Source organism: Amia ocellicauda, chromosome 16 (genome assembly GCF_036373705.1).
Source record: "Amia ocellicauda isolate fAmiCal2 chromosome 16, fAmiCal2.hap1, whole genome shotgun sequence".
Taxonomy (NCBI): domain Eukaryota; kingdom Metazoa; phylum Chordata; class Actinopteri; order Amiiformes; family Amiidae; genus Amia; species Amia ocellicauda.
In genome coordinates this window covers 5,218,072-5,244,365 of record NC_089865.1, presented here as the reverse complement: position 1 = coordinate 5,244,365, position 26,294 = coordinate 5,218,072, and the positions used below count along the sequence as shown (strand labels likewise).

At 39.9% G+C, this 26,294-nt stretch overlaps 1 protein-coding gene across 1 annotated transcript in view; it reads left to right on the top strand.

Annotated features, from left to right (window-relative positions):
• The window catches only part of pdia5 (protein disulfide isomerase family A, member 5), a 36,702-nt gene extending 11,576 nt beyond the window's left edge, over positions 1-25,126 (top strand). The window contains exons 6-17 of the mRNA XM_066687445.1: positions 184-276; positions 1,845-1,905; positions 2,875-2,942; positions 4,401-4,492; positions 6,765-6,836; positions 7,552-7,688; positions 11,328-11,398; positions 12,451-12,614; positions 14,339-14,469; positions 18,988-19,058; positions 21,924-22,058; positions 22,703-25,126. Coding sequence (XP_066543542.1) covers positions 184-276; positions 1,845-1,905; positions 2,875-2,942; positions 4,401-4,492; positions 6,765-6,836; positions 7,552-7,688; positions 11,328-11,398; positions 12,451-12,614; positions 14,339-14,469; positions 18,988-19,058; positions 21,924-22,058; positions 22,703-22,783 — 1,176 coding nt within the window. The 3' untranslated portion in view covers positions 22,784-25,126. The remainder of the gene's footprint in view (positions 1-183; positions 277-1,844; positions 1,906-2,874; positions 2,943-4,400; positions 4,493-6,764; positions 6,837-7,551; positions 7,689-11,327; positions 11,399-12,450; positions 12,615-14,338; positions 14,470-18,987; positions 19,059-21,923; positions 22,059-22,702) is intronic.
• The last annotated feature ends 1,168 nt before the right edge of the window (positions 25,127-26,294 follow it).

The following is a 26,294-nucleotide window of genomic DNA, read 5'->3' as shown; positions in this document are numbered from 1 at the left end:
CTTTAATAAGAGATCTTATTGTTCAGGACAGTAAGATCACAAAAGCTTTGTCACGAAAGCACGTATATTTTTCATGTGCAAATATAAAAGTCCTTGTGATGCTTATGGTTTGCAGGATTTTATTTTTGCAATTATTTATCATTCTATTCTCTCATGTTTTTATTTATGTTGCCCCTTAAACAGTCCATGGTAGCTTTTTTAAAAGATCCGACCGGGGCGCCTCTGTGGGAAGAAAATCCAGAAGCGAAGGATGTTGTTCACCTTGAAAATGAGAAGGTATGTCTTCATGCATCATAAGTGACTGAATAGAATAGAATATTAGTCCAAATGTAATTACTCTTGCCTTACGTTCACAATCCAGTATAATACATGCATTTTAACATAATTGTTGAACCTTTGCTTTACTGTTACTGTACATTTCCTAACAAAACCTATAGTCAAATGGATTTCAAAAGCATCTGTAACATTAATTTCCATAATAATTTATCTAGGAAGTTGTATTGCATATGAAAGGTTTGCATCATTTTGTAAAGATTAATTGCTGCTACAGACTAATTCTTAACATCTCAACAAACGTGCGAAAAAACAGGATAATCCACTTTCAATAAAATGATTTCCGATATTTGAAACCACAAAAGCCACACAATAACAATGTTAAATATATCAGTTTCAACACACACATTCAGCAAATACAGCTCTGGAAAAAATTGAGACCACTTAACATTGATTTCTGAACTTGGAGTGGTTTCTTAATATTTTCCAGAGCTGTATATGAACTGTATAGCTGTATTTTTACATACACACACACTCACTCAGCAGTTACACAAACTGGCCGGCAGTGAGAGAACCTTTCAACGAAGACCGAATTCAGCCACAAAAGAAGTTAATTTTAAATTCTTTTGAAGAACCAACTTGATATTTTTTTTTATCCGGTGGGTGGCATGAAAGTGCCTTTGGTGCAGATCTGATCTTGACACTGAATTTAGAGTTTTTGTTTTAGTGAAGCACAAGCCCATGGAAAAGCTTATCCAAAAGAGAGATTGACTTCTCTCTCCGAAGGGGGCGGAATTGAATAGCGAATTGCGACATTGGCCGTTATATTAAATATAAAATCTACAGTGAACTGTAAATAGAACACTTGAAATAAATAGTTGAGATGTTTTGAGAACCTAGAAAGATTGTGTTCCCTACAGGATGTTTTTAATGCGATACGTTTCTCTGGCTAGTTCTGTGCCAGTACTGAAATTGGCTTGATGTGTCTAAGTATGACCGGATACCCACCGGGTGACTGAATGGTAATCTTACGTAATTAACATGGGCTTTCTCATGACATAGATTGCTCTGTTTTATATACTGCACTATTAGGGCTGCAGTGTTTTTCTTTTGAAGTATTACACAGTCAGGGAAAAAAACAAAATCGGTAATGGTCTAGAATGTGAAGTGATGAACTCAGATTATAATTGCATGCCTGGTTTCAGTTAATGGAGTTTTTTTTTCTCTCCAATTTTTTAAATAAATCAATTTAAATGGTTTTAGCTAATCCTAGATCAGCAGAGGAGAAGTTACTAAGCAGAAAAGTCTTGGAACATTGTGTTACTAGTAGGCCGATTGCTGCGATAGTGAGAATAGTTGGCTGCGTTTTGTCAATTACCGGTTAATTTTCACAGCGACTAACCAAACGTGTGCGTTTTTATTATGCTCCTATCACGGCTGGTCTGGCAGGAGACGGAGCCTCCCATTGTGCCATTTGTTGTGCAGTGAAGTGTTTTGTTACAGCTGTTTGGCTGCGTCTGACCCCGTCAAGGTCATTCTCATCTCATTCGGGTTTTATCTCTTCACTTCAGGATTTCAGGAAACTGCTAAAGAAGGAGGACAGACCCGTTTTAATGATGTTCTATGCACCTTGTAAGTCTATTTTTCCACATTAACTTACTCTACCCAGAATTTGTGTAAATATTTTTAAATTCAGGCTTTTGAAAGGGTTGCCCAATTAACGGCACTGTGGGCAGGAGCCCCATATGATCCTGGCAGAGTGAGAGAGACAGCTGTAGTGGCATTTTCCCAGAAGGCCGTGCATTCTACTTGTCCTTTACCACATCAGCTTCCTATTGGTTTGGAACTTCAGAATCCCTGAGTGTTCCATTGTTGTTGGGTTTTTTTGTGTGTGTGTGTGTGTGAGAATATGTACAAGTAGCCTCCAAATGTATTCATACCTTTGACGAAGAGTAGTTGAAGAGTAAAAATTGATTTAGCCAAACAATGCAGGGGGAGCTGGAGAGGTTTTACATGGAGGAGTGGTTGAGTAGCCTTCCTGCCAAGCAATTAATGAAAACCCAAATTAGCAATTGGGTATTTCAGGCCAAGCAACAAGGAGGCCTTGGATATTGTTTTCATGCTTTGAAATGTGAAAGATGATTGGTAAATTGGGAAGTGATTGTTTTTAAAATGGAAAACCCTCACCAGGATTATGTTTTTTTGTGTGTCATGTTAAGAATCTTTTCACTGTGAAGGAAATAGAAGCTGAAGACGTGAGAAGGATCAAAGCTCTACCGATCTGTATAATCGCATGGACAAGGCGACTTTCAGCTTCATTAACCAGGTTGCACTTTGAGAGGCGAAAGGTTTAATTAAACATTAGTCAGTCATTTCCCAGATTACCTTTTGTTTGATACATGTCCGGTTTTATTGGTGCCAGGGTCCTTTATTTTCAGGGAGAGAGATTTTGTGTCTGCTTTTACTTCACACTGAGTTTTAGTAATTAAAGTGTTTGCAAATTGTTGAGCAGGGAGCTGGTATGAGTGTCTTAAGATGAGTTTCTGCTGAACACCTCTCTGAGATAATTACTTTTCTCTTTTCTCTCTCTTCTGCATACAGGGTGCGGTGTTTGCAAGAGAATGATGCCAGCCTTCCAGCAGGCTGCCACAGAAACAAAGGGTAAATATGTAAGTGAACTTCCTGTTGTTGGTATTGTTTTGTGGTTTATTTATGGGGATTTATTTATTTATTTGGGGGAACTTTTGTAAGGTTTCCATCTTTCTTCCTCTATCTATATACACTAATGGTGTACACATTTTTTTAAATTCTGTTCCCCTCCTTTATAAAAAAAAAAAAAAAAAAAAATCAAATTTTAATTTGACAATGAATGCTGCATCGTTTATTAAATACATTTAAATATATAAAATGAAAAATATCCTGCTCAATATTACGATCGACACATAGTGTAGTGTATTAGCATTAAATATTCAGTCCAAAGGGACAAAAGTAAGTGTGTCTAAATACATAAACCTTTGGAAATGCTTAACCTGTCAGTTTCTTTCTTAGGGACCTTTTAAGTGCAGTGACAGTGTGTGAAATATCTGAAATGAGAGTATTCTTGCTTTCTTCACCCCTAAGTCTCAACGATGGATAACAATAGCCCTGCTTTCTTAATCTCTATAAACTGAATTGAGGTGCTGATTGATAAAAATAATAATAACTACATGGGACTTATAAAGTGTTTTTCAAATGATGAAGCTAAAGTCTCCATTAGCAACAGATGCAGGCACCACACCCGCTTCAAATAAATACAGCCCTCATTTTAGGATTGAGATAATTATTATTTTTGGTGCATATGTACACACTAGGAAAAGATTATTATTTTTTATTTCCTGCTCTTGCTGTCAGATGCCTTTGCCTCAAAAGCTTGGCTGGGCTGACTAAACTGTTTCTGGGCTTGATCAGGCTTTTCTATAGTCAGTTATGGTAAACCCTTTGCTTTAAATAGTTTATTGTATTTTGTCTGTAATATACGCCTATCTTACCTATCTTCTGCACTCTTTTGCAGAAAACCAAGTATTTACTTCTTTTAAATATTTGTATGGCAGTCAAACTGCATCTGTTATAAACCAGAGCACTGATAATTAAAGCACGGCTATATTTAAACATGTTTGGCAGAAAGGATTATAATGGAAAACACTATGATCATTTTTTTTATGACAGCTTTGAATTACTAGCTGCAGGTTGAGCGCTCTAGACCTCTCTGTGAGGTCTATGAACTCGGACAGCGGAGGTGGCGGTTCTGCCCCCTGCTCCGGGTTTCTTTTTCTCACCTGTCCAGCTGTGCTTTGTGGAGGCTGCAGCAGGAGAACCGAACGGGCTCGAGGTTACTGCTTTCTCATAAACACAAGTGCCCACACACCAAGAAAGACCAATTTTCCCCCCCCTGATTACCAATAAGATAGTACCAGTGGGTCAGTGTACATATGCTGCAGGATTATAGGATTAGAACTGGCTCTCTTTAATTAGGAACACACCGTTAAGTCTTTTGGAGGGTGGAGGTCCGGTCTTTCTAATCCCACAACGGCTAATGTGTAACTTTGCTTATCTGATTGTTTTTTTTAACAGTTTTTCTTCTTTTTCAGGTGCTAGCTGGCATGAATGTGCATCCCGCTGAGTTCGATGCATTAAAGCAAGAGTACAGTGTTAAGGGCTACCCGACCTTTTGTTACTTTGAGTAAGTTGTGGTTCTGAGGGATTTGTGTTTATATGCGTCACACATTTATCTGTAGTAGTGATTGTTTGAAGAGGAAAACAGCAATTCCACTAGTTTTAAAGGACATTGCAGTTTCAAAAACAAATATGGTTCATATGTTGTTAGGAGTATATAAGTCTCTGATTTTTTTCTGTTCAATTCTGCAGTTTTAACCACTTTAAGGACTTAAATAGGATAGGATTAGAGTCAGAATGAAGTTTGATACTGTGGTTAGGTCTGAATAAGGGTTCAAGCTGAGGTAAAAACACTTCAGTAGAGACATAGTTTGTGTAATTTTAATTGAAGAAAAGGCTGTTGTTGAAACTGCAAATAGCTGTGCAGTTTCAATGGTAATTTTAATAAGGCGTGACCTTGTGTCTGGAATACATAATCGGTGTTGTAAATGTAGTCGTTTAGAATAGAATTTTACGCAGGAACCTTAAAAAAATGATCTTTACAACAAAGGGCGCTTATTAAGCAAAAAAGGTTTCTGGGAAATTGGATTTATAAAAAATTAATTAGAAAAAATAAATATATGCAAGTCCAAAGAGGCTATTTCACTGAGTAATATCTGTTAGGGTCTTCCTCAGGAGAACGATTACATTTCTTCTCATCCGAGCCGGTAAAAAGTTCACGCAGCATGGTGAGCTCTTATGTCTCCGTTAAATCGGACGTGGGACGCTCACGGATCCTGAAAGGCAACAGCGCAGCATTTCCGAAGTGCTCTCCAAAGTGTAATGAAGCTGCCTTGAACATATTGTGGGATCTGCTATTGACATGTCAGGCAACTAGCACTTCATTTAAAAGTTCTTTATTTCACCCTGGGTTTTAATCACAAAAGGGCTAATTAAATTCCAGTCCATCTGTGCAGTGGGAACACGGAAAGCAAACATCAAGAAAAGACAAAAGCCTCCCTGAGATGTCTTATTACATTACACGAAAACCTGGGCACACAGTTGAATTATTTTCTCGTTTAATTAAATACAAAACGAATAAGTGCCTGACTCCTGAGTCACACATCCGGTAAGAGCAGTACGCCAGAGTGCGTGGTGTGTCCCCAAACCTGCATGTCGCCATTTCCCAGGGTGGCCAAGATCCTCTGGGGGTGAGGATTAGAAGCTGAAAATGTGGTTCTCTGCCACACCTGCAAGTTAGGGGTCTTAGCTGTGCTGTCTACATAACATACTGCAATAGGTGTGATAGACTAACAGAGGACATTGTGAGCTTGCGGGGTGAAAAACAGCAGATGGCTTTGACAATGTGCATTTGGAGGACATATGTTTTGCCTTATCCCTCCAGAAGCAGAGCAGACCTTGTTTTAGTGAGCCGATTTAGTAATTGGGGAGAGATAGGGGTGAAAAAGATTGGAGATATTAAAATCTATTGGTAAAAAACATGTTACTTTTCCTAAACCTCATTTCTTTTTTGGTTTGGGGGCTGGAGATGGGGGGCTCGGTGAGAAAACCTGATGACTTCAGTGCTGAATTAAATACAGATCTAATCCACATCAGCAAACCTAGAAGAGTCTTAAGGCTTCAAAAGAAAGCTGAGCCAATAACAGACATGTGAAATGATCTGTGAAAATTTTTACTGTTTGATCATTTTTCTTTACAATATTATGGCAATGTTCACAGATCCATAGTGATCAGTGACAGTTACAAATTGCCTCTCTCTCAGGTTCAGTTCTTTCCACATTCTTTAGAAACCGAGATTAATTCCAACTTGGAATATGAAAGATCTGTTTAGATAACTAAACTGTTTGTGGAGTTGCGCTTAATGCTTAGTAGAATATGCTGGCAGTTTCGCAGACATCAATCGTTCGCTCAGATGACGAGCTGCATGGGATTTATTGTGCAATTCGACATGCGATTCATTGCTTGAAATAAAATGTAAGACTCTCTTATTGATTCACTATCACTGATCTGAACACACTGTTCCACTTTACACACACGGCTCATCTGATTTTGTAGTGTTTATGATTAAAATAGTGGCAAATATTTATGTACTTGTATTGAAGTTACTAGAATTTGTCATTTATAATAATTTTTTGGTCATGTGATCTGTAAGGACCAACATTAATGGTAGAACTTGCTAAATCAAACAACATACATTATACACTTGGACCAAGAGATGAAACTGATACACAATTACTATAACACTATGTACAACTTGAATGTATTTCAGAATTGTCCTCGCAGACCCATCGTAATGCACCTGGTTTTTAATTACTGTTTATCCTTTTTTGTCTTTAAAGGAAGGGGAAATTTCTCCATCATTATGAGAATTACGGAGCCACAGCAAAGGATGTAGTGGAGTGGTTGAAAAAGTAAGTTACCCGTTGTCGTTTTACTCAGATTAGTATTGTTCAAGATGAAAGTAAACCGGTTTACATGAAACAATGTAACATATCCCTATTTCACTGTTTGTGCTTGAGATTGTATTGTATAACTGATTTCAAGCTTTAGCAGGTGTTCAGACGGTAAGGATTTAATCATAAAGCAGCTGTATTTACAGTAGTACTGCTTGAATGAAGAATTGTGTAATTGGGCGCCTGCATTAAATGAGCCATTTTAGGTTCTCGAAGACTGCTGTAATACTTTCCCAGTATTATATAACTTTGCCACTGCACCCTTTACTCATGGCCTCGAGTCACAACTTTCTTGGTTCTCAACCTTCACATGGAGATTGTTTTTGAAGAAAGCTTGTAGAACCCATTCCAAAGTTCTGTGATTGGTTTGGGGAGGAATTGCTTTTTAAAAATATAAATAGATGCACAAATAAAATGAACTGTAAAGTCTTTGCCTTTCCAAATACACTGTGTTCTAATTTGGCTTGGGTGTCGAAGAGCGAGTCATCTGGGTGGGGTGCGTAGGAACAGATGTTGCTCTGAGCACGTGGCTCGCTCTCTGTAAGCTACACACAGCTGTTTATCTTGCTCTGCTGTTGTGAATAGTGGCCATTTAAGAGCAATAAGTCGTCATCGCCTTTACCGTGAAGTCGGAGACCAGCAGTCCAGCACCTCACGTACGATGTCGTTCTAGCCCTCAGCCTCCTCAGCCCAAGACCCCCGAGGTCCCTTGGTCAGAAGAGAGCTCTGATGTCTTCCACCTCACTGATGAGAGCTTTGACCAGTTTCTCGAGGAGCACCCGTCAGTTCTGGTTATGTTCTATGCCCCATGTAAGTAATTGACTGCTTCCTGGTCACAGATCATTAATAAAAAAAGAATTATGCCACAAAACCAAGGATGAAACGCACACTACATAAGAGTGAGATTCATATGCAAGTCACATGCGAATGCCTTTGCCTAGATTGACTCTTGTTTTATACAATCATGAAAGTGCCAAGTCAGATCAGTAAATTTTACCAGAGATCTTCCCTGCTCTACTAGTATTTGCCGCTATATGCCTCGGGGTCTGTATATGTGTCAGTGTTGGTGTGTATGTGAATGAATGTTCACTTACAACGCTTTTCTGAACTACATGCTTAAACAATTACAAATCCACGTTATGAAGAACAGGTTCTAGTCTGGGTAAATTGCTAGGTAAAATGTGGCTTCCATAAGCTTTTAAAGCGCAGGCATTTGCTTTACCTGTTAATGCCCCTGTAACTTAAGAGATGTGAATAATACATCCATTAATTTGTACATAAATAACTTGACACTGTTAGCCTGCATAAGAAGCAAGACTATTTTCATAAGCACAAACACATTAGCGTGGTTATTTCTGACCAGGCACCTGTGAGGTATGCGGGAATGTACAAACCCCTTTATAATATAGGAGATGCTTCAATGCTTTCAGTGCTACATTTATGTTTGTACAGCACTTCCTTTGCTGTTACGTAAGTCGGGGGTGTGGGGGTGAGGTTTATGTTTGATAAAGTCCTTATCTTACATTTGGGCATTTACCCACCTTTTCTTTAGTTTCTCTCCATTCAAAATCAAAGGTCTTTCAGCATCGCCTACATTCACAATGCGCTGTAAAACCTAAGCTGGAATTAAATAACTTGATATCATCTCTGTCCTGCACCCTGAGGACAGATTTTGTAGGTCAGGAACAGAGAGACTCTTCCTCAGCCCTTCACACACAGGGCTTTGATACTGGCACGTACTTCCCGCACTTGGCTGGGTTTATGCTCGGCACCCACCGAAGCATGGGCTCTGAGGGCAGGCGTTCGATGTGCGTTTCTGAGCCATTTCAAACCAATTAGCTTCTGGTATCTCGGGTCTGAGCTGAAATCTCTCGGCCGCACATATTGAGGTCCAGATTATCAGCAAAACATTAGTAACCTCCACGGTATGGTGTGTTTGCTGAATTTCCTTTCATAGGATCATTTATATAATCATAATTAAGGTAAATTAAGGAGGGGGAAATGATAAAGCAGGCTTTCTTCCAATTTCCCCAGTGTTTGCCCGGAATTATGTTGGCTTCACAGCTCTCATATATGAAGGTACTTAAGAGAAACCAAGCAACAAAAAAAGGGGCACAGTGAGTCCAGAAATGTCTGCTGGTAGATTGGCTTTATTAGAGCTCTTAATTCACTGAAAAAGCTGGGATTTCACCCAACCATCTGCATTTACGTAAACAGGATGCAGCCTCCCACCTTGACAATCACAGCACTTCTCAATTTAGAAAACCATTAGAGAGACCTGACTAAAACTTCAATTATTTTTAAAAGCCAGTTTTAATATATATTTTTAATGCCAGAGAACCCAGTGTTTCTAAATCAAAATAGAAGTATTGCTCCAGAGTTTTTTTGGGGGCGTTTAGTTTTTTCATAACAGCCGCCTATCACAGCTAGCCTACATATATAACCCCCTCGCTTGGACTGAAAATGTAATAGGTTTTGTTTGTTTTATTATGGAACACATGCATATCTAACTTCCTTTTTTAGTTAATTATACGATGACTAAATACAGCTTTAAGAAAAAATATAAAGTTTATGAGTAATGCAAAGTAAATGAGCTTGCCTACCTAATTTATTTGGGAAAACTGGCTTATGTTTTCTAAGCGGCAGAGGTTCTTTGAGACGAAACCTCCATTTGTTGCTGTATTTTACACTGAGATGTGGGTGGTTTGAGAGATTCAATCTGCAAACCCAACAAATAAACAGATTGTGGACTCCGGGTATCAGCAACTTATTCATGACAGTTGCTGAATTAGGCTGTCAGAATCATCTGGCAGGATCCTTCAGAAACAGACTGTCGGTTACAGAGTGAAATAGCTGTGAGGTATAAGATTTGATGTGCTATTCATATTCTAGGTCTGACTAGTTACAGTAGCTTAGTATAGAAGGTAATAAACACACACACACGCATGTAAATAAATGTATTATAACGTGGCACATAAGACCATTTCTGAAACTTCTACAGCCCTAGATTGTAAGTATAACATGTTCAAATGTATTTTTACTATGGGCTATTATATACAAAATATTGTCACAATGTATAAAAAGTGGGTGTAAGGAACGTTTTGTTGTTGTTGCACTAATATTTAATTCAGTTTGTCCAAATGCACAAAGGAAATCTTGAACTACTGTGACTAGTTGTACTCTGTTTGTTTTGTAACATTGTCAACTCTTCAGAGTATTTGGGAATTCAGTCTTGTGCATTCCGTAGTGGATGAAGTATTTGGATTCGTTAAGCACACTTTCTCTATTCCCAGTGTGCATTTTTGGAGAGATCTGAGTACCTGACTTGAACCCAAACTGGTGACATCAGAGGAACTGGCTTAAATCAACTGTTTCTCACAGTGCGCCTCTGAAACTGTTTTTTTTTTTTTTTTCTTCTTCATGCCTACCAATACATGTTTACATTTTTCCTAGACTTTCAAATACGGGTCAAAATCCCAGCTGTTAGTGATGGCTGATCTCTGTATTCTCTGTATTCGCTGGAAGTGCAAATTGCAAATTCGATCAGGATTTGTCTGAATTTCAGAGCTGAAAGGGGGAAAACAACTGTAGGAAAATACAAACTGCGCCATAAACAGGAAAAGGAAGCCTGTATTTTCTAGCCTACTCAAGTCTATGAGCAGTCCAGGGTGGATATTAAATGCCTGATGGGTTTCTATTTTCAGTGTTCCAAGCTTAATTATAATTATCCCCTTAATTACGGTAATGGAAAAATATGGATCATTCTTAAATTTGAGTTTGACTGCCATATGAGTGGGACACAAGCAAGCTGATGTATTTTCTTCTATCCCAACTCTAATAGAACAGCTTAGTTTTATTACAGTGTGCATGCAAAATAACCTTTTTTTTTTTATTTACAGTTGTATTTTAAGTGTAAAAAAAACTTTCACAAGGGACCTTTTCTTCCACACTCGAGAAGCTCTAGCTTCAGGAGTTAAAATTAATTCATATATCCTTATCTTTGCTTTTGTTTGACAGTCTTTTTTTTTAGCATGAACGCAGAGTCCTTTTCTCGACCTTTAATGTCCATCAAGGGCTGGATGCGATTCTCGTTGTGTAATGCTGGGTGTGGTTTTTGAACTCTTGTGACTGCCGCTGCCTTCCCCTGGGGTGTCATTCCACCATCCCAGTGGATTGTTGGTCTTGTCATCTTCTCCTGTCCGCCCAGTCCTTCACGAATGAGCTGTCACCCTTGTGATGGAAAGTCGGCAGCACCGCAGTGTTAGACGCATCCTGTGACCTTCACATTCCAGTCTCCCCACAAGAATCTCTTTAACAACTTTACAAGGATCCCGGGCTGCTTAATAGTTGTGTTCAGTGACCTGGGCTTGCGTACCACTTGTCAGCAAAGCAGCCCTGCAGGTGACGTTGTTTGCCTCACGCTTGTTGTCTCTCTGCTTTGATTTTTAGGGTGTGGCCACTGTAAAAAAATGAAGCCAGATTATGACGAAGCTGCAGCCATTCTCAACAAAGACAAAGATGTGAGTCCACTCCTCCACAATAGATGTGTATAACTTGATTAGCTGGGTGTGTCTTAGGCTGCATGGTAATCCTTCATTCTGCAGCCAGGAATTAGCTAATAAAACCCATCGGGTTGTGTGACTATTGTAATTATCTCATCCTATGGCCGTCCTCATAGGCTACACTTGGACCTGCTTCATGGCAGTAAGCCCAGTGCTGGATTTCAAAACTCAGGGCCTTGCATTAGGTAATGTTAACACACGAATAGGGTCTAACACCCCAATCCCCATAGCACGCTGATGTCATTTATTTTTCATTGTGTGTGTGTGAGATTGTAGATACATACACACATGACAGATAGATGTGTTTGTGTGTGTGTGCAAGAAGTATTTTTATGCACATACATTTTCAATTAGGCAATTTAATTCTAGTTTTATTGGCAGAAGACAGCATTTGTTTTTCAATCTGACACGAATTCAAGAATTATGCTCTATTTGGTTTACTTCTGGGTTACTTCAAGTCCTACCTGACCTACCTGTGCCAGCTTTGATTTTTCTGTACACAGCATTTCATTAGATCCGAGGCACATTTTCTTTGTCTATTTTCAGAAGTCGAGATGACCCTTAAGTTAATACAATTTGGAATCCAATCCAAGCCTTACCTATTTCAGTTGAGGCACAATCAACATTTTTGTCAAGCCAAATCGGGTTTATCCGGCTCATATGCTGCAGGTGACTGCTCTTCATCGACAAATAAATACATAAATGGGAAGGAGGCATCAGTAGAGGTCAGCGAGGAAGGTGCCAAGCTCATTCTGCCAGTACCTGCAAGCCCTTGTTATACAGCAGGGCTTTGTGCTGCGCTCACACTAAATTGTAACTCCAGGTCAAGTCTTTCTGACTTTCACCGCTGGTGCTGGCATTGACTTGACATCCTGCCGGTCATCTGTTAGCTTTCAAGACATGTCTTCAGTAATTACAAACGCCATTAAAACTCTCAAACCGAATCCTGGGGAGAGAGAATACATTGTGACCCCTTTTCTTTCCCCCTGTTTCTTCCTGTCCTTTTGAAGAGCCCAGGTGTCTTGGCAGCGGTCGACGCCACGATCCACAAAACGATCGGAGAGCGGTACCACATCTCGGGCTTCCCCACGGTGAAGTACTTTGAGAACGGAGAGGAAAAGTATACAGTGCCACATCTGCGGAGCAAAGACAAGATCATCGAATGGCTTCAGAAGTAATTTTATTTATTAATTTCTTGTTTTAGTTCTTTTCGCTCTCTTCATAATCCGTCAGGGGTAACTGTGTCCCATCTTCAACTCTCCAGGTGAATGGATTGGGGTTTGTTGATCTAGAGCCAGCATTTCACATCTGGTTTCTTTTATCTACTTCAGTAAGAGCCTGCATTAGCACAGGAAAAGAGGTTAGGGGCAGGTTACCATTCCTTTTTTAATTCAGTCCATTCTTTTCCTTTACCCAGTAACAACAGTGGGTCAAAAAGGACCATTAGGTTGTTAATATTAAAAGGGTAAAAGTTCATATTGGCATTGGAGTCTTAGCTATTGTTTTGTAGGGGGGCTATAACAAAATGATTTATACTTCAAGCTGGGCCTTTTGCAAAGACGAAATAGTTAGACATTACTATCCCTGAGTTTCCAATCTGCAGTAAACATGGAGTTGAATCCATGTTTCTCTTCTCTTAGCATTCAATTAGACCCTGGAATCTATTGCACTAATTGAAAATTCAACATGTCCAAATGCCCAATAGTGCAAACCTTCCAACGTTGCATAATACCCACAAAGTATGTGGATGCATTAAGAAAAAAAAGTGTTGTCTCTTCCACCGTGAAGTCCGTCAGCAGTGCTTAAACCAGAACAAACTTCATTTGTAAATGAACAACGGCAGTAGTTAGGGGTAAGTGACCTCGGGCACGAATGAAAAAACAACCTTGCTTTGATCCTGCTTGAGGTCAAGCGCTCGCAGTGAATTACATGCTCTGTAATTCAGTCTGATAGTAATGTCTTTGTGTATCTGCGGTGTATTTAATTTCAATCAGGATCTCTGAATAATGACCTTGTAATATAATTTGGCCTTCAAATGAACTGTGTAAGTGATTACGGTTGCAAGATGCCAATTGCACGGATGAGTGACCAGGGGAATATCTGATGTTGTGAATTGAAGATGAACCCAGGGCGGAGCCTGTTTATCACTCTGCTTTTCAGTCTGACAGTGCCTCGCTCGGCAGTGACTGACCGGCTCACTGCTTAAGACCTCTATAAAACTCTCTGAATAATATAACTAGTTGATCATGTCTTTCATGTTGCCGAATTTACTACTGCTTGTACTGATCAGTTATTTTAACTGCACAGCTGGTAATGGCAGTTTGGAATTGCTAAACCCTTTGGAAATTCAACCAATTTATGGATTATAAATTAATTAAAATTGATTAAATAGCTGTGAGCACTATTACTCTGTGTGTGTCTCTCTCTCTCTCTCTCTCTGTCTCAGATCAAATTCAAATTGCTTTATTGGCATGACCGTTATACATTAGTATTGCCAAAGCATTATCAGAAAAGAAGAAAATAAATAATATATTATATATATGTAACCAACAATGTAACAATATTTAAACAATACAGGAAATGCATATATTTATATATCACTCTCCATCCTCATACAAAAACAAATGCAAACAGAACAGGTTCCCTTCCCCCCCCTCCCTCAAGCAGGCATTTTGTCTATACTGTATCCTGTCCCTCAGGCTGGTGTCACGCGCTGTCCCTCAGGCTGTGACAGGTGGACACATATTGGGCAGCCAGTGGGGCTGTGTCCCCCTCTCCCAGAACGACTGACTCTCTCTCTGTCTCTCTCTCTCTCATATATTTCCCCCAATACAATATTTTGTATTCAACTCTAATAAAGGCCCTGATTCCTCTCGCTTTTCCCTTGGTTTCCTGTAGCCCACAAGCACCCCCTCCTCCAGAGCAGTCCTGGGACGAGAAGCCATCCAGCGTCAGCCACCTGGGAGCTGAGGACTTCAGAGAGGCGCTCAAGAAGAAGAAGCACGCGCTGGTGATGTTTTACGCCCCCTGTGAGTAAGCACACTTCAGTGTGAACTGTTCAGCTTTCGATTAACTTGCTTGGCTCTGCATGGAGACCAAAGTGTGGCCTCAAGGGTAGACTTTCTCAAGCCAGGGGGCAGATATTTAATGTAAAAATGACTGAGAGACAGTTACAATCATCCACAGCCCCCCATGGGGACTGCAGAGTGAATTGCAATGTGACCGCTGACAGGTAAGTGCATTTGAAAATGAAGCCTCGACTTGCGGTACGCTTACCTGTCCAAGCACGTGTAGAAAAATGACTGGTGGTTGCACACTTGGCTGATGGACGATTATAACAGTCAGTGCTGCAGTGACAGTTATTTTATTGACTTCATGCAAGAGGCTTTTTATTTATTTTCTTTACCCAACTTTAATTGTGCTTCTAGATGATTGTCTTTTCTGTCACAAAATTACTCTGTTAGGGGATGATCAAACTATTTTCTGACATCTAAAGGCTTTGTGTAATGCCTTAAGACAAACACAGTGTGTTAATTGTAACAAAAGAGCTAACTTTTTTTAATTTGAGAGAGAGAGGGAGTGTTTAATTAGTTCAATTTAAAATCTTTGTGCTCTGAAGTTTCGATTTTGGTTTGGTGTTCCTTGTGGAGATGGAACAGCAGCTGCAAATGTGATAATTGGCTTTCTAGGGGGATTTTTCTGGCCTAACTGCTTGTACTCGTTTGAGAATAAATGCAGCTACTTGCTTACCTTCTACATATTATGTTCTAATCTTAATTATCATATAATTCTTTGATTTAATTGTTCTATAGTTTATCTCCATTATCATCAAGGAAATTGTAACAAGCTCAGAATATTTGCCTTTTATTTGGTATGATTTCAAAGTCTAGATGGAGTTGTTCTTTCCTTTAGACGCACTGTTTCTGTTCACCGCTGGTATGTAGCGTGGAATTTAAATATTCTCATTTATTTTCTCTTCCCCCCAGAGTCCAACTTTTATGGCATAACAACTATTATCTAGATGAAAGCTGCTTTAGATAACCTTCAGTTATTTCAAAATTGTTAATAACAATTTGCCCTTCCTGAAAGCAAAGCACTACGCCCGAGTTTAAGGGAATGCTAATTCAGAGAGAATGCAACCGTTTCATTTTAAATCCTCTCTGTTTTTTTTGGGAGATCTTCATTAGAAGGAAGTTGTATGAAGTCTAGAGTTGTGGAATTGAGATGTCGAAAGTTATGTGGACAAAAGTGAATCTTTAGTTAGTAGTTGAAAATGACGTTTAACATATTAAAAAGACAATGTTTGGCTCTTTATTCAGTGTTTTTTGTAAATTCACACATGTAATTCATTGCACATCCATCATTTCAGTGACATTGTCCCAAAGTAAACTCTTCCTAACTTCCATACTTCACCAGGGAAATGAATGGGTGACAATATAGGTGCCACATGAAAGGGACATTTGCTGTGTTTCGGCAACAACTTGATTTTGTGTCTGCTCAGTGAAGTGTTGTGTTTTAATTGTGTAAAACTGACGGAATTGAAAAACACTTGGGTTATGTAATGTATGTGGATTAAATGTACATCCTTTGTTTTGTTTTCTCTGAAATTTAAAATATGTGGTAGAATAACAAATGACCCTGGAAAGGCTTAACGGATTCCTGTTCAGATTATGTAGATATTTCACACACTTGTGTTGATAGAAAAGCGTCTTTTATATTCGGACCTCAAACCCTGCTCCCGCCACGATGGGATGAATGAGTGTTCATTTGAAATGCGACATCCGCAGTGTGAGGTGATTTGGGATTTGGTTTGTATCAGCATTTGGCCATATTTTTTTATGTTAATCTTTTCTAGTATTAGAACTGCTCTGTTCTCCAGATAGCGGCGGGCAATAAACAAAGTAAGCTGTGCATATGCTGCTATTCAGGGGCCGGCCTTCTAATGATGATGACTTTCCCCTAACCTTTTCATCTCCTGAAAGCCCCCTGCATTTTCAGATTGGTTTTAGGACCATGTAGTGTAAAAATGAGCATTTTAGTGAGTGCCTAAGCAATTTTAGTGAAGCAGGAACCTCAGTTGAGTTCCGGGCAATGAGGCAAGGCCAAATTGACCTGACACGCTGCTGGAAGCTTGCCTGGCCTTTTAAATCAAATGATAATAATAGGGGGGAAAAATCCTCTATACTCAATTATTCATAATCACACTCATGGTCCACAAATTATGAACTGTGTTGGGTCACACACTTGGGCTATGTTCGAACAGTAAAGTCAGACTTTCATAAACCTCCGCCGAAACGCCTATTAGTCCCACAGTGCTGGAATTAGCATGCAAAGGTAATTTGTTTGATAACTTTAATAGCTTGGCACAAACCCACTGTCTAGTGTCTGCTTAGTGCCACACTTTTTATTTATTTATTTATTTTCTTAAATGGGCATCATTCTTTTTAGTTGCTTGTGGAATTTCGATAAATCAGACTAAAATGCATTAAGAAGCACCATATTAAATGTGAAGTAAAAGCTCCAACAGAGCAGACACTAAGGCAATTAACACAAAGTGTCCGTAAAAAGTCAGTTGCAAGGTATACTCAGTATTTATGGTCATTAATGACTATACTGTACTTCAGATCTTGCAAATTAGGCTTCAGAAATGTGGGGGGAAAGTAGTGATGGTAATTTGTCAATCTGATGGGGTCTTTACAACAAGAGAATATTATGAATGTGGTTCTCAAACTGAAGCTCCATTTGTAACTCATCCTGGATGTGTGATTAGTCTGAGGACAGAGGTAGAGAATAAAGGATGGTGTGTGAAATGCAGTTTATAGATATTTAGTGCCACGTACCAAAGTCATGAGTCCTTTAAGTTCTTTAGGTAAGTACACTTTGTAATGTGTATCAGTTCTAACTAATCTCAAGTGTGATTTGGGGCTTTGACTCTTATTTTGTTTATCATTATCATTCTTAGCTTTTGTATGTTAGTTTCCTTTAATCTAACTCCATTTTGTCTCAGACTGAGGTTCAAAAACAGATCAATGTTGAGACTCATTGAGGGGGTGCAAAATCCATAATCCAATTTCCCAAATGAATTGGGCAACTCATCTGAGCCCTAGGATTTTCTTAAACCTTTTCTTTTAAATCCTCAGGATTAGTGACGTTAGAAATTGGTAAAAAATCTGTAATTTGGTGATGCCTGTCCATGGTACAGATGCAGTTGTGTTTAGGTATTTGCTTAATAGTCAATGAAATAATGAAGAGACTAAGTAGCTTTACTGAGGTACATGCAAGATTAGAAAGTCCTCCATCAACGAATTGCCTATAAACAGCCTATAAATCACTGATAAAACTCCCACTTATTTATGGCCTGTGCTGGGTATTTCAACATCCCCTTCCAGTATAAAAACTGGAAATAAATCTCCGTGTCCGCTCGACAGGAGAGCTCCAGACTTTTTGGCTGATCTGTTTTTGGGATCACTTACCACAGGCTGTGAAGCAGATAGGATTAGGGAGTTTCTGACAGTTATATATTGTGATTATAAAACGCAAGGGAAGCTTCATTTATGAAGGCAATAAGTGCATTTTATTATGTGTCATAAAGCAAAATGAGTGATTACTAATGTGCTCCAGCCCAGTTAGGAAGCAGGTGTGGGCAATTTGGTGCGGCCTGCTTCAGCGTTCGAGTGATTGATACTCGATTCGCCGGCCAGGGATTACTCCAGGAGACGGTCGCCCACCCTCCTACCTGTGGGAAGGTGGTCTCCAACATGTCCTCAAGTGTGACTTTAAGCTGAGTGGCTCATGCTCGGCACATAGGTGCATTAAATCTAGTGTGAGCTGCGAGCGAATGAGCCTCGAACAGCAGCTCCCGTCAGCCATCATCACTCACTCTGGGCAGGGCTTTGACAGTTTGCCAGCTCAGGTGCGGTGCAGACATCTGAGAGCCACAGTTAAAACATAAAATAAAATTATATACTTTATGCAGTGAGATAAATAACACTTCCATTTCAGACCAAAGCCTTTTGCCTTCAGAAGCCCAATTAGCACCTCTGACCGGTGCGGTAGTGCAGTTGAATGAAAATAAAAGCTATACATGTTATTTTTGTTTTAATTGTGGTATTTGTGTGGTGCTTCTCATTAGTGCTGTATCTGTTATGCTTTTTTGTAGTTGATGAATCTAGCTATTCATAGTTATGATGACCTTCACGCTCAGACTTCTCCCTTGTTCTGAAGGCTTGGCTCTGGGGTCTGATGGATAATGAAGCCTGTCGGAGTGAAACCACATTGAGGGGCTTCTAGCTGCACTTGCTTTCATTACCAGGCCTTCAGTATTCGTTACCCTCTCTGGACCAGCACACTCAAATGGATGAAAAGTAGAAACTTCAATGTTTCTGATTTTGTTTTTAAGTTAATATCCACCAGTCCCTGGAAATAGCTACCACAATACCACGGTTGAAAAACGAAAGGTTTTATCCTAAACAAAACCTGTCACTAAGCACATGCATTGAAAAATGTCTACTTTTTCATACTGATGTTTTATTCATTTATTCATTCAGGGTGCCCTCACTGCAAGAACGCAGTCCCCCACTTCACAACGGCAGCCGATCTCTTTAAAGACGACCGCAAGGTGATGATTTAATCCATGTTATAATGAGTATAAATACTGTTTTAATAGTTTCCCCCCCCCTGTGTTTTTTAACCATTTACATAAACGCACAGAATCGTCTAGATTGCCTTTAGGGTGGGTGTTACAGTTACTGTCCAGTGAAAGTGTACCGCTGGAGAAATTATTTGGATTTTCACAATTTCAGATTGAAATTGATCCCTATGCAAAACACAGTGTTTAAAGATTCTGTTGCATAGTCCATCACTAACACTAAGGCATACAGCAGCCTGCCACGGTTTCGGTGCTCAGTTAAGATTCAGGTGGCGCGAGTGCAATAGGGAAAGATTATTGTGTTAATCAAGAGCTAATTAAAAGCTCCATCTACTGGTTGACTGCGATTAACTCACCGAGCTGTTCTTCACAAAGTGTCTGTCACCACCTGCAGATGCATTCATCCTCAACTCTAGTGTCAACAAGCTAGACATCTGGTCAGATTCAAATTCAAATCTGTTATATTAAAATCAATAGTTTAAAATAATCAAATATATAGCAATGCCTGAACACTGTAGCTATTGGCAGAACTGATCCACAACCCAATACCTAAACTACAAAGAATGTAAGTGTTTTCTTTTGTTATTGTTCATGTTCATCCACATAAGCAACTGTGCCAGTCAGAACCCAAATCAATTCCAGAGGTTAACGGTTTCAACTGTAAACGAGGGTTTCGTTCACAAGAGTAAATGCCTACCTTCTTAATCAGCATGCTCCTTCGCCCTGACCTCGGCTCTCAGCCCGGTCTCGGACTCTGCTCTGAAACCCCGCTGTCGCAAGCTGACGTCTGCTGCTCACATTAACCCCCGTTGTGAGCTCGGCTGTGCTGTGGCGGCCAATGCGCTCAGTTGAGTGACCCAAGAAAAGTATGCTGCACATATAATTTGGGATCAAAATTACCATTATAATTACATGCTACATATATTCAGTAACTGATGCAAAATATTTTTAGTTTTGTTTTACAGATTAAATGATAGAAGATGACCAAACTTAATTAATTACTGATAATTTGGGCTTTAATTGATATGACAAACACAGCGAGGAAGCTAGCTATCCACGCCTTGGGAAAAACAACCATCAGTTATAAACAATAACCAGTTTCCAATGCAGACGGACCTGCCACCATTATTTTTTCCAAATGCGCTGTGGCATAGAGACGTTTGTCATTATTCGATTACAATCCCAGAAATACACCCCCATACCCTGATTGATCCCATAAAACAAACAAACGCACGAATGCTCAACGCTGTATTATTGCTGTGTTGAACTGAATTATTCCCGTTAGCATAGGGGACGCGAGCATTTGAATCAAACCCCTTGAAGAATATATGGGTAGCTCCCGACTAAATGGATTATTGACCTCTCTGGGTTTCCAGCTGGTGAGCCGATTTTGATTGGGCATCACCGCCCATTCCTCATGGAAACATCCGAGAAGAACCGAGCATAGCCCCATCAGGAGGCCGGGCTGTGATCGTGTTTCATTCGCTCGACTCATTGGATTTGCAAAACAGTGGTCAATATCAGCTCCATTAAAAGCCATGTCTGAGATTCTGTGAATAATAAGTGACAGCCCTCTGTTTTATTAGTGCCCTGGACTTGTAATTCAAGTTGTTTTGAAGGGGTTTCTAATTTTAAAACAGAATTTGATATACCACAGGCAAACTTAGTTTAGTTTTTTTATCATTCAGTTAGTTGCAGTATTGTTGTGCAAAATATTGATAACTTATGAATGGCTGATCTGGTTGTGTCTTTTTCTTATTAATTTTTTTACTTGGAATATTTTAACAACATTTCCCATTTAATTGCCCAGTTGTTCTACCCCCCACCGTAGACCTGGGGCAATTATTCTGCAAGGTCAGTTTGACATTACCTTAGAATTCAGCATAAATTGCCTTTTGACGTGTAGTTTGTGGGCAAAACTGGATGGATGATGTGCGTCTCAATTTACATGCCTACATTAGTCACACGCAGGATAATTGGACATTGAGCACCACAGTTTTGCTTCCGAAAGCACCAAAACAAAGACATTGCGCTGAGTGAAAAATAATCTTCCTTAACTCAGTTTATCAACAGTATGGTGCCTTGGAGCCATGCTTTATCGTGTAGGGTGTGAAATTTACAATACACATCTATGATTTGATTCTTGCGTTTGTCTAATTAGTATTGCCTCAGGGGGGACGGCAATAAAATCTTTTGGCAGCTAGTGTGAATACAAAGCATGTCGCAATCTATGATTTATATATCTTTTAGGTCTTTCCAATAAAAGTAAATCATTTTCCATGTCTGCAGTGTCTTATCATGCCAGGAAGGTTTTAGGCAGGTTTTAGAATTACATTATGAAGTCATGATCTCAGAATTTTAGACTCCGGGATTTTTAAAGCACCTATAATGGCCGACTGCTGTGTTAGTATTGCACTTAGGTCTTGCTTTTTATCAGCAGGATTTAATAGAAAATGTCCCGCAGAAAACAGTGGGAAGACATTTTAAAGGTTCAGTGCAAGGTAACCCAGATTCAAAGTAGAGAGGACATTTGTAGTAAATGTGAATTTCTCTAATAAGATTCCTTTGCGTTGAATAAAAATACCTTCATTTGTATTTCTTGTGTCCAAGCAATGATATAATTTAACAATTTAGTCTCTGCTTTTCTTTACCTCTGAACATCTTGGCATAGAGAATTCACTATAATGAAATATCATCAAGATAAGCATATTTGCCCTTTTATTTTGAGATAACCGCCGGAGTGTTCTAGCAGTGAGCAACGCTTTTATTGATGAAGGCTTTCTCTTTCAATGTCAGTGTTTTCACTTTTGAACATGCCGTTTTCCCGTGTTTCAGATTGCCTACGTAGCTGTCGACTGTACTAAGGGACTGAACCACGATCTTTGCAAGCAAGAGGGTGTGGAAGGCTACCCAACCTTCATCTACTACAACTATGGGAAATACGCAGAGAAGTACAATGGAGAGAGAGGGGTAAGACCGAGAACAGATCTGCAAGTAGATTCGATAGCCTTGAAATATGCTTTTGCGTAATATTGCATGATAGGCTAAAAAAGAGAACTCATGCACAGCTAAGTGTTTTGACCATCTCTTGAAACCCTTTGTCACCCACGGTAAGAGTCTTGTATGTGTTGTGCTCCGGAACTGTGCAGGGAAGAGTAATGCTACCGTTAAAATGAAATACCCAATATTGTTTCAGTGCCTCCATGCTGGAAAACAGGAAATTGTTTTCTGGACATTTAAAGAGGCTCACAAACCAGAAGGCATTCTTGTACAGTTACAACCGCTGACCTGGAAGAGTGTGTGTGTCGATGTGTTGAATAGATCAGTGGGATAAGTACAGCTCCCCCAGCAGGTGTGCTAGAGAGGAGGCAACTTCTGGGATGAGCGAGGAATCAAAGCAGTCACAGGGGGGGATTACTGCCAGCTAAATCCTTTTTAATAGCATCGTGTAGGAAGTACCTCACTGCTCTGTACGTTGGGCTGTGCTGGTTGCATGCAGGACCTCCGTGCAGGATCTGCTCTGTTGCGTAGCTCCCTCACCCGGAGACATTTTGAGTCGCCAAATGCTCAATCGCATTAACATTGTTTCCCCGATCCACTCTCTCTCCCATTAGGAGTCCGGGTTCATTGGCTTCATGAAGACCCTCCGGGGCAAGGATCAGGAGAAAGTAGGGAAGAGGAAAGATGAGCTTTAACGCCCTTGTGCCGGGAAGAAGGAGCCCGCCGTTGCACTGTGAGAGAGGCGGAGCCCTTCGTCCACGAGAGCCAGAGACTTCACACCTCATCCGAGACCATTTTTATACCGCCGAGCAGTTTGTACAATATTTCTTACACAGTCCGACCACTTGAGATTTATTTTTGTCGTTAGAAAACGAATAAAAACGATAAAAAAGGGTTTTAATTATTTTAATCCGAAGAATCGCCCATTTCCCCCAGATCCTGTGACTGCCGATCTCACGTATTACTCTACCTATGCAATACAGTGTCCTCCCCAGTTCTGGCAGACGCCGTCGGTGTTGGGCATGTTCCTTTAAATTGGATAATTGAAACTAACTCAAGATGAGTTCCTAAGAAGAGGGGGAGAAATATATTGTATGTTCAAATCCCAAGATATTTTTGTATGAAAATGTTTGAGTTGAAAAGTATACATATAGTCCAAATTGTGGCCTTAAGTTAAAGTGTGTGGAAGATCCTTGTTAAAGAAATATCCCAAGCTTTCCATACACTTGTGAGATTATCAGTGATTATAGGTTGGGCTTTTTTTAACTGTAACAGCAGTGATGTGTGCTGGTGTAATTTTGAACTAGTTGTTCTTTATCCCCCCTCCCCACCCCTGTGTTTTATAGTCTGTTGTAAAAACGCCAAAAATAAATGAAATGTTTGAAAGACAAGTGGTGTGACACAAATAACAAGGTTGAAGCTGATTTCAAAGGAAACGTTTTAAAAGCAGGGACCATGTCTGGTATACCATTTCCCAGCACATCATTTATTTTGCTGTAGGATTTTAAAGGTCAGTTCTTTAAAACTGCAGTTCTGTTTCAGTGAAAATGCAGTTAAAATATTTTTAAAGAGTCCCTCAAAATCCCATTATTCAACATAACCTTTCATCAGGAAGACTGAAGTAGCTGCTATTTGTTTTGGTAGCTCGTCCTCGTATGTGCTGCTGATCTTTCGAAGAGCAATAAATTAAGTAAAGATTCAGCTTTGGGAGGCCCTTTTAACTCCGCAGTTTGCCCGACTGTCACAGTGCATCCTTTTACGGTATATTTTCTATCCAAGTGTTTGTTACACTGGCACTGACAGAGGACTGAGCAGGGGGCGTTCTGGACGACGAAAGTTAAGACAAACCGCTGTTCATCAAATATGGCAAATTGCTTTTAGACGTTCTTGCTGAGAAGCAGTATATTTAAAAAAAAATAAAAATCACCAGCAGCAAGACGTTCTTATCTGCGCAGCATACTTCACAAGGGACTACATAACCTTTCAACTACTTCTATAATTCTTCATGTCACCCATAATGGGAGGACCACTAGGACCAAGACATCAGAGATCCAGCAGATACCCTCAGTGGCGGGGAATTTCTCCTTGGTCTCTTCCAAAGCAAGTACCAGAGTATTTTCTGCCTCGCTTCCCTTGCCCTGCTCAGTGCAGTACATTCCCCTGAGAGAGGTTACCCAGAGCAATACTCGCAGTCTCGATGAGAAGTCGAAGATGCTCAATGACATCCCCAGTCCTACAGCGCGGTTTTGGGGTGAGAGGGATTTTAATAACATTATCTCCGTGGTAACTTTAACACTGTACGTTGGCATCTCCCAACTAAAGCGTTATAAATATTTCAAGTCCTTTTCTGTAACAGCACTTGTCTTTTATTATTCAGGAGCTGGGTTCGTTCATATTAAATAAGGTTCTCAGGGATAGTGAGAGGTAATTAAAGGGAACTCGTGTATTGTAATTTGTATTCCACTCGATGTCCTTGAACTCCAGTTAAGGAATTAAGAATTGTTTACACTTGTATGTGAAATGTAACGAAACAAATAAAACATGGAAGGCGTGGGAGTTTGCTCTTCCTGTGCCAAATCGGGGTGGGATTTAACAAAACCCATGGTATTTTTTTTGTATAGCTTGAAGAAATGTGAACAAATCCTCGTATCATGATTTGTCTGTGACTTCCAATAGGCTAAGAGATTCAAACTGACAGAGTACACAGTTGACCTGTGGTGTATTACATACTGTTTCCAAATGTACTGACAGTAACTTTCCTCCACAAGTAGCTTCTTCACCTGTTGTCTTTATTGATTTGCCGTTTTTCTTTGTAGTGACCCATGTACAGTCATGCACTAGAGGAATACGGAGAGGTATGAATTACATTATGCATTAAAGCAATGCACTGTTATATTCCAAAGGTTTCCAAACGCTAGGAAGTTATCACAATAATGCCAAGAAGTCAGTTTTGCCTTTGTTTTAACTGTTTTAGCCATATGTACAGTTCTGCCCCTAACAAGAAGACCTCAGAAATAAAGGCTAAACATTTAAATGAACCGTCTGTTGTCATTTATTTGATTTAAATACCTTAAGTAGATAATGATATAGACATCACCATGTTTTATTACTTTTATTTATCCTTGCCCCAAATATTTACCAGAATGTAGTATCTGATGCTCAGTCGTCAGAATAATGCGATTCAATCTTGAAGAAGTGGACTAATAAGTTTGCATAGAGATCTCACAAAATGTTAGTTATTTCGGGGAGGGACTGGACATGACAGAAAATGAGAAAACAAGCCAAACACTTTGTCACACTTGACCTTTCCGGCTCCTGTGAGACTTCACAAATTCAGTATATACGCATCAACAAAAAGGCAGTCTTGAAGTAGATATTTCCCGGTCAAAGAAGTAAAGTTTCAAAGGGCGATATGCAACAGATTTGTGTGTCTATTTGTCTGAGCCCACAAAGGTTTCTTCCTGCTAGCTGTGGATGTGCATGTCTTATCAGTGATCTTTTGTGTTAGATCTAACCTTCCTGGTGGAGGTGACCTGCAGTGGTCCCTCTTGCACTGACCGCTGCAGTGAAAGTCTGGGGTCTGGTTGCATATGGCATGGTCGACCCCCACAGAGAGAGGAAGGACTAAACTGAAGAAGCTCACTGGCTCCATCACTCCCATATTAGTTGTCTTCACATGACCAGTTAGGCAGGAGCAAGAGTGCACCTCTTCTGAAGATACATTTCTACCTGATAGAAGTGGTGTACACCATGTCTGAATGGGGTAATGGCTTTAATTCTTTGTGTAGGGTCAACGGTGACCGCAGGAACACCAATAAATGGTACATTGGTCTTTAAGTGAAGAACACTCAAGTGGTTATCTTGTAAGGCAGGGTTCCCCAACTGACGGACGCTGTTGTAAGGTGTTTTAGGTCAAGTTTTTAACTCACTTTAATGCAAGAGTTACAGTAGACTGGACAACATGCCTGGCAACCGATTCTGTATTTTTAAGATCTCAGCAGAATGGAGAAATATTTGTTTTGTGAAGGTGAAGCAAAACAACATATGCTCATCTTCATTGTCAGTGCCCACCACAACACCAAACCCTGACCTGCCAGCATGCCTCCCTGGGATTGGCTGATTCCAATTTCCTTGTCCAGCATGCATTAGGCACCACATGCTGTTGATCCATCAGTGGCGCCCTGCAAATATAACCTTCACATTTAA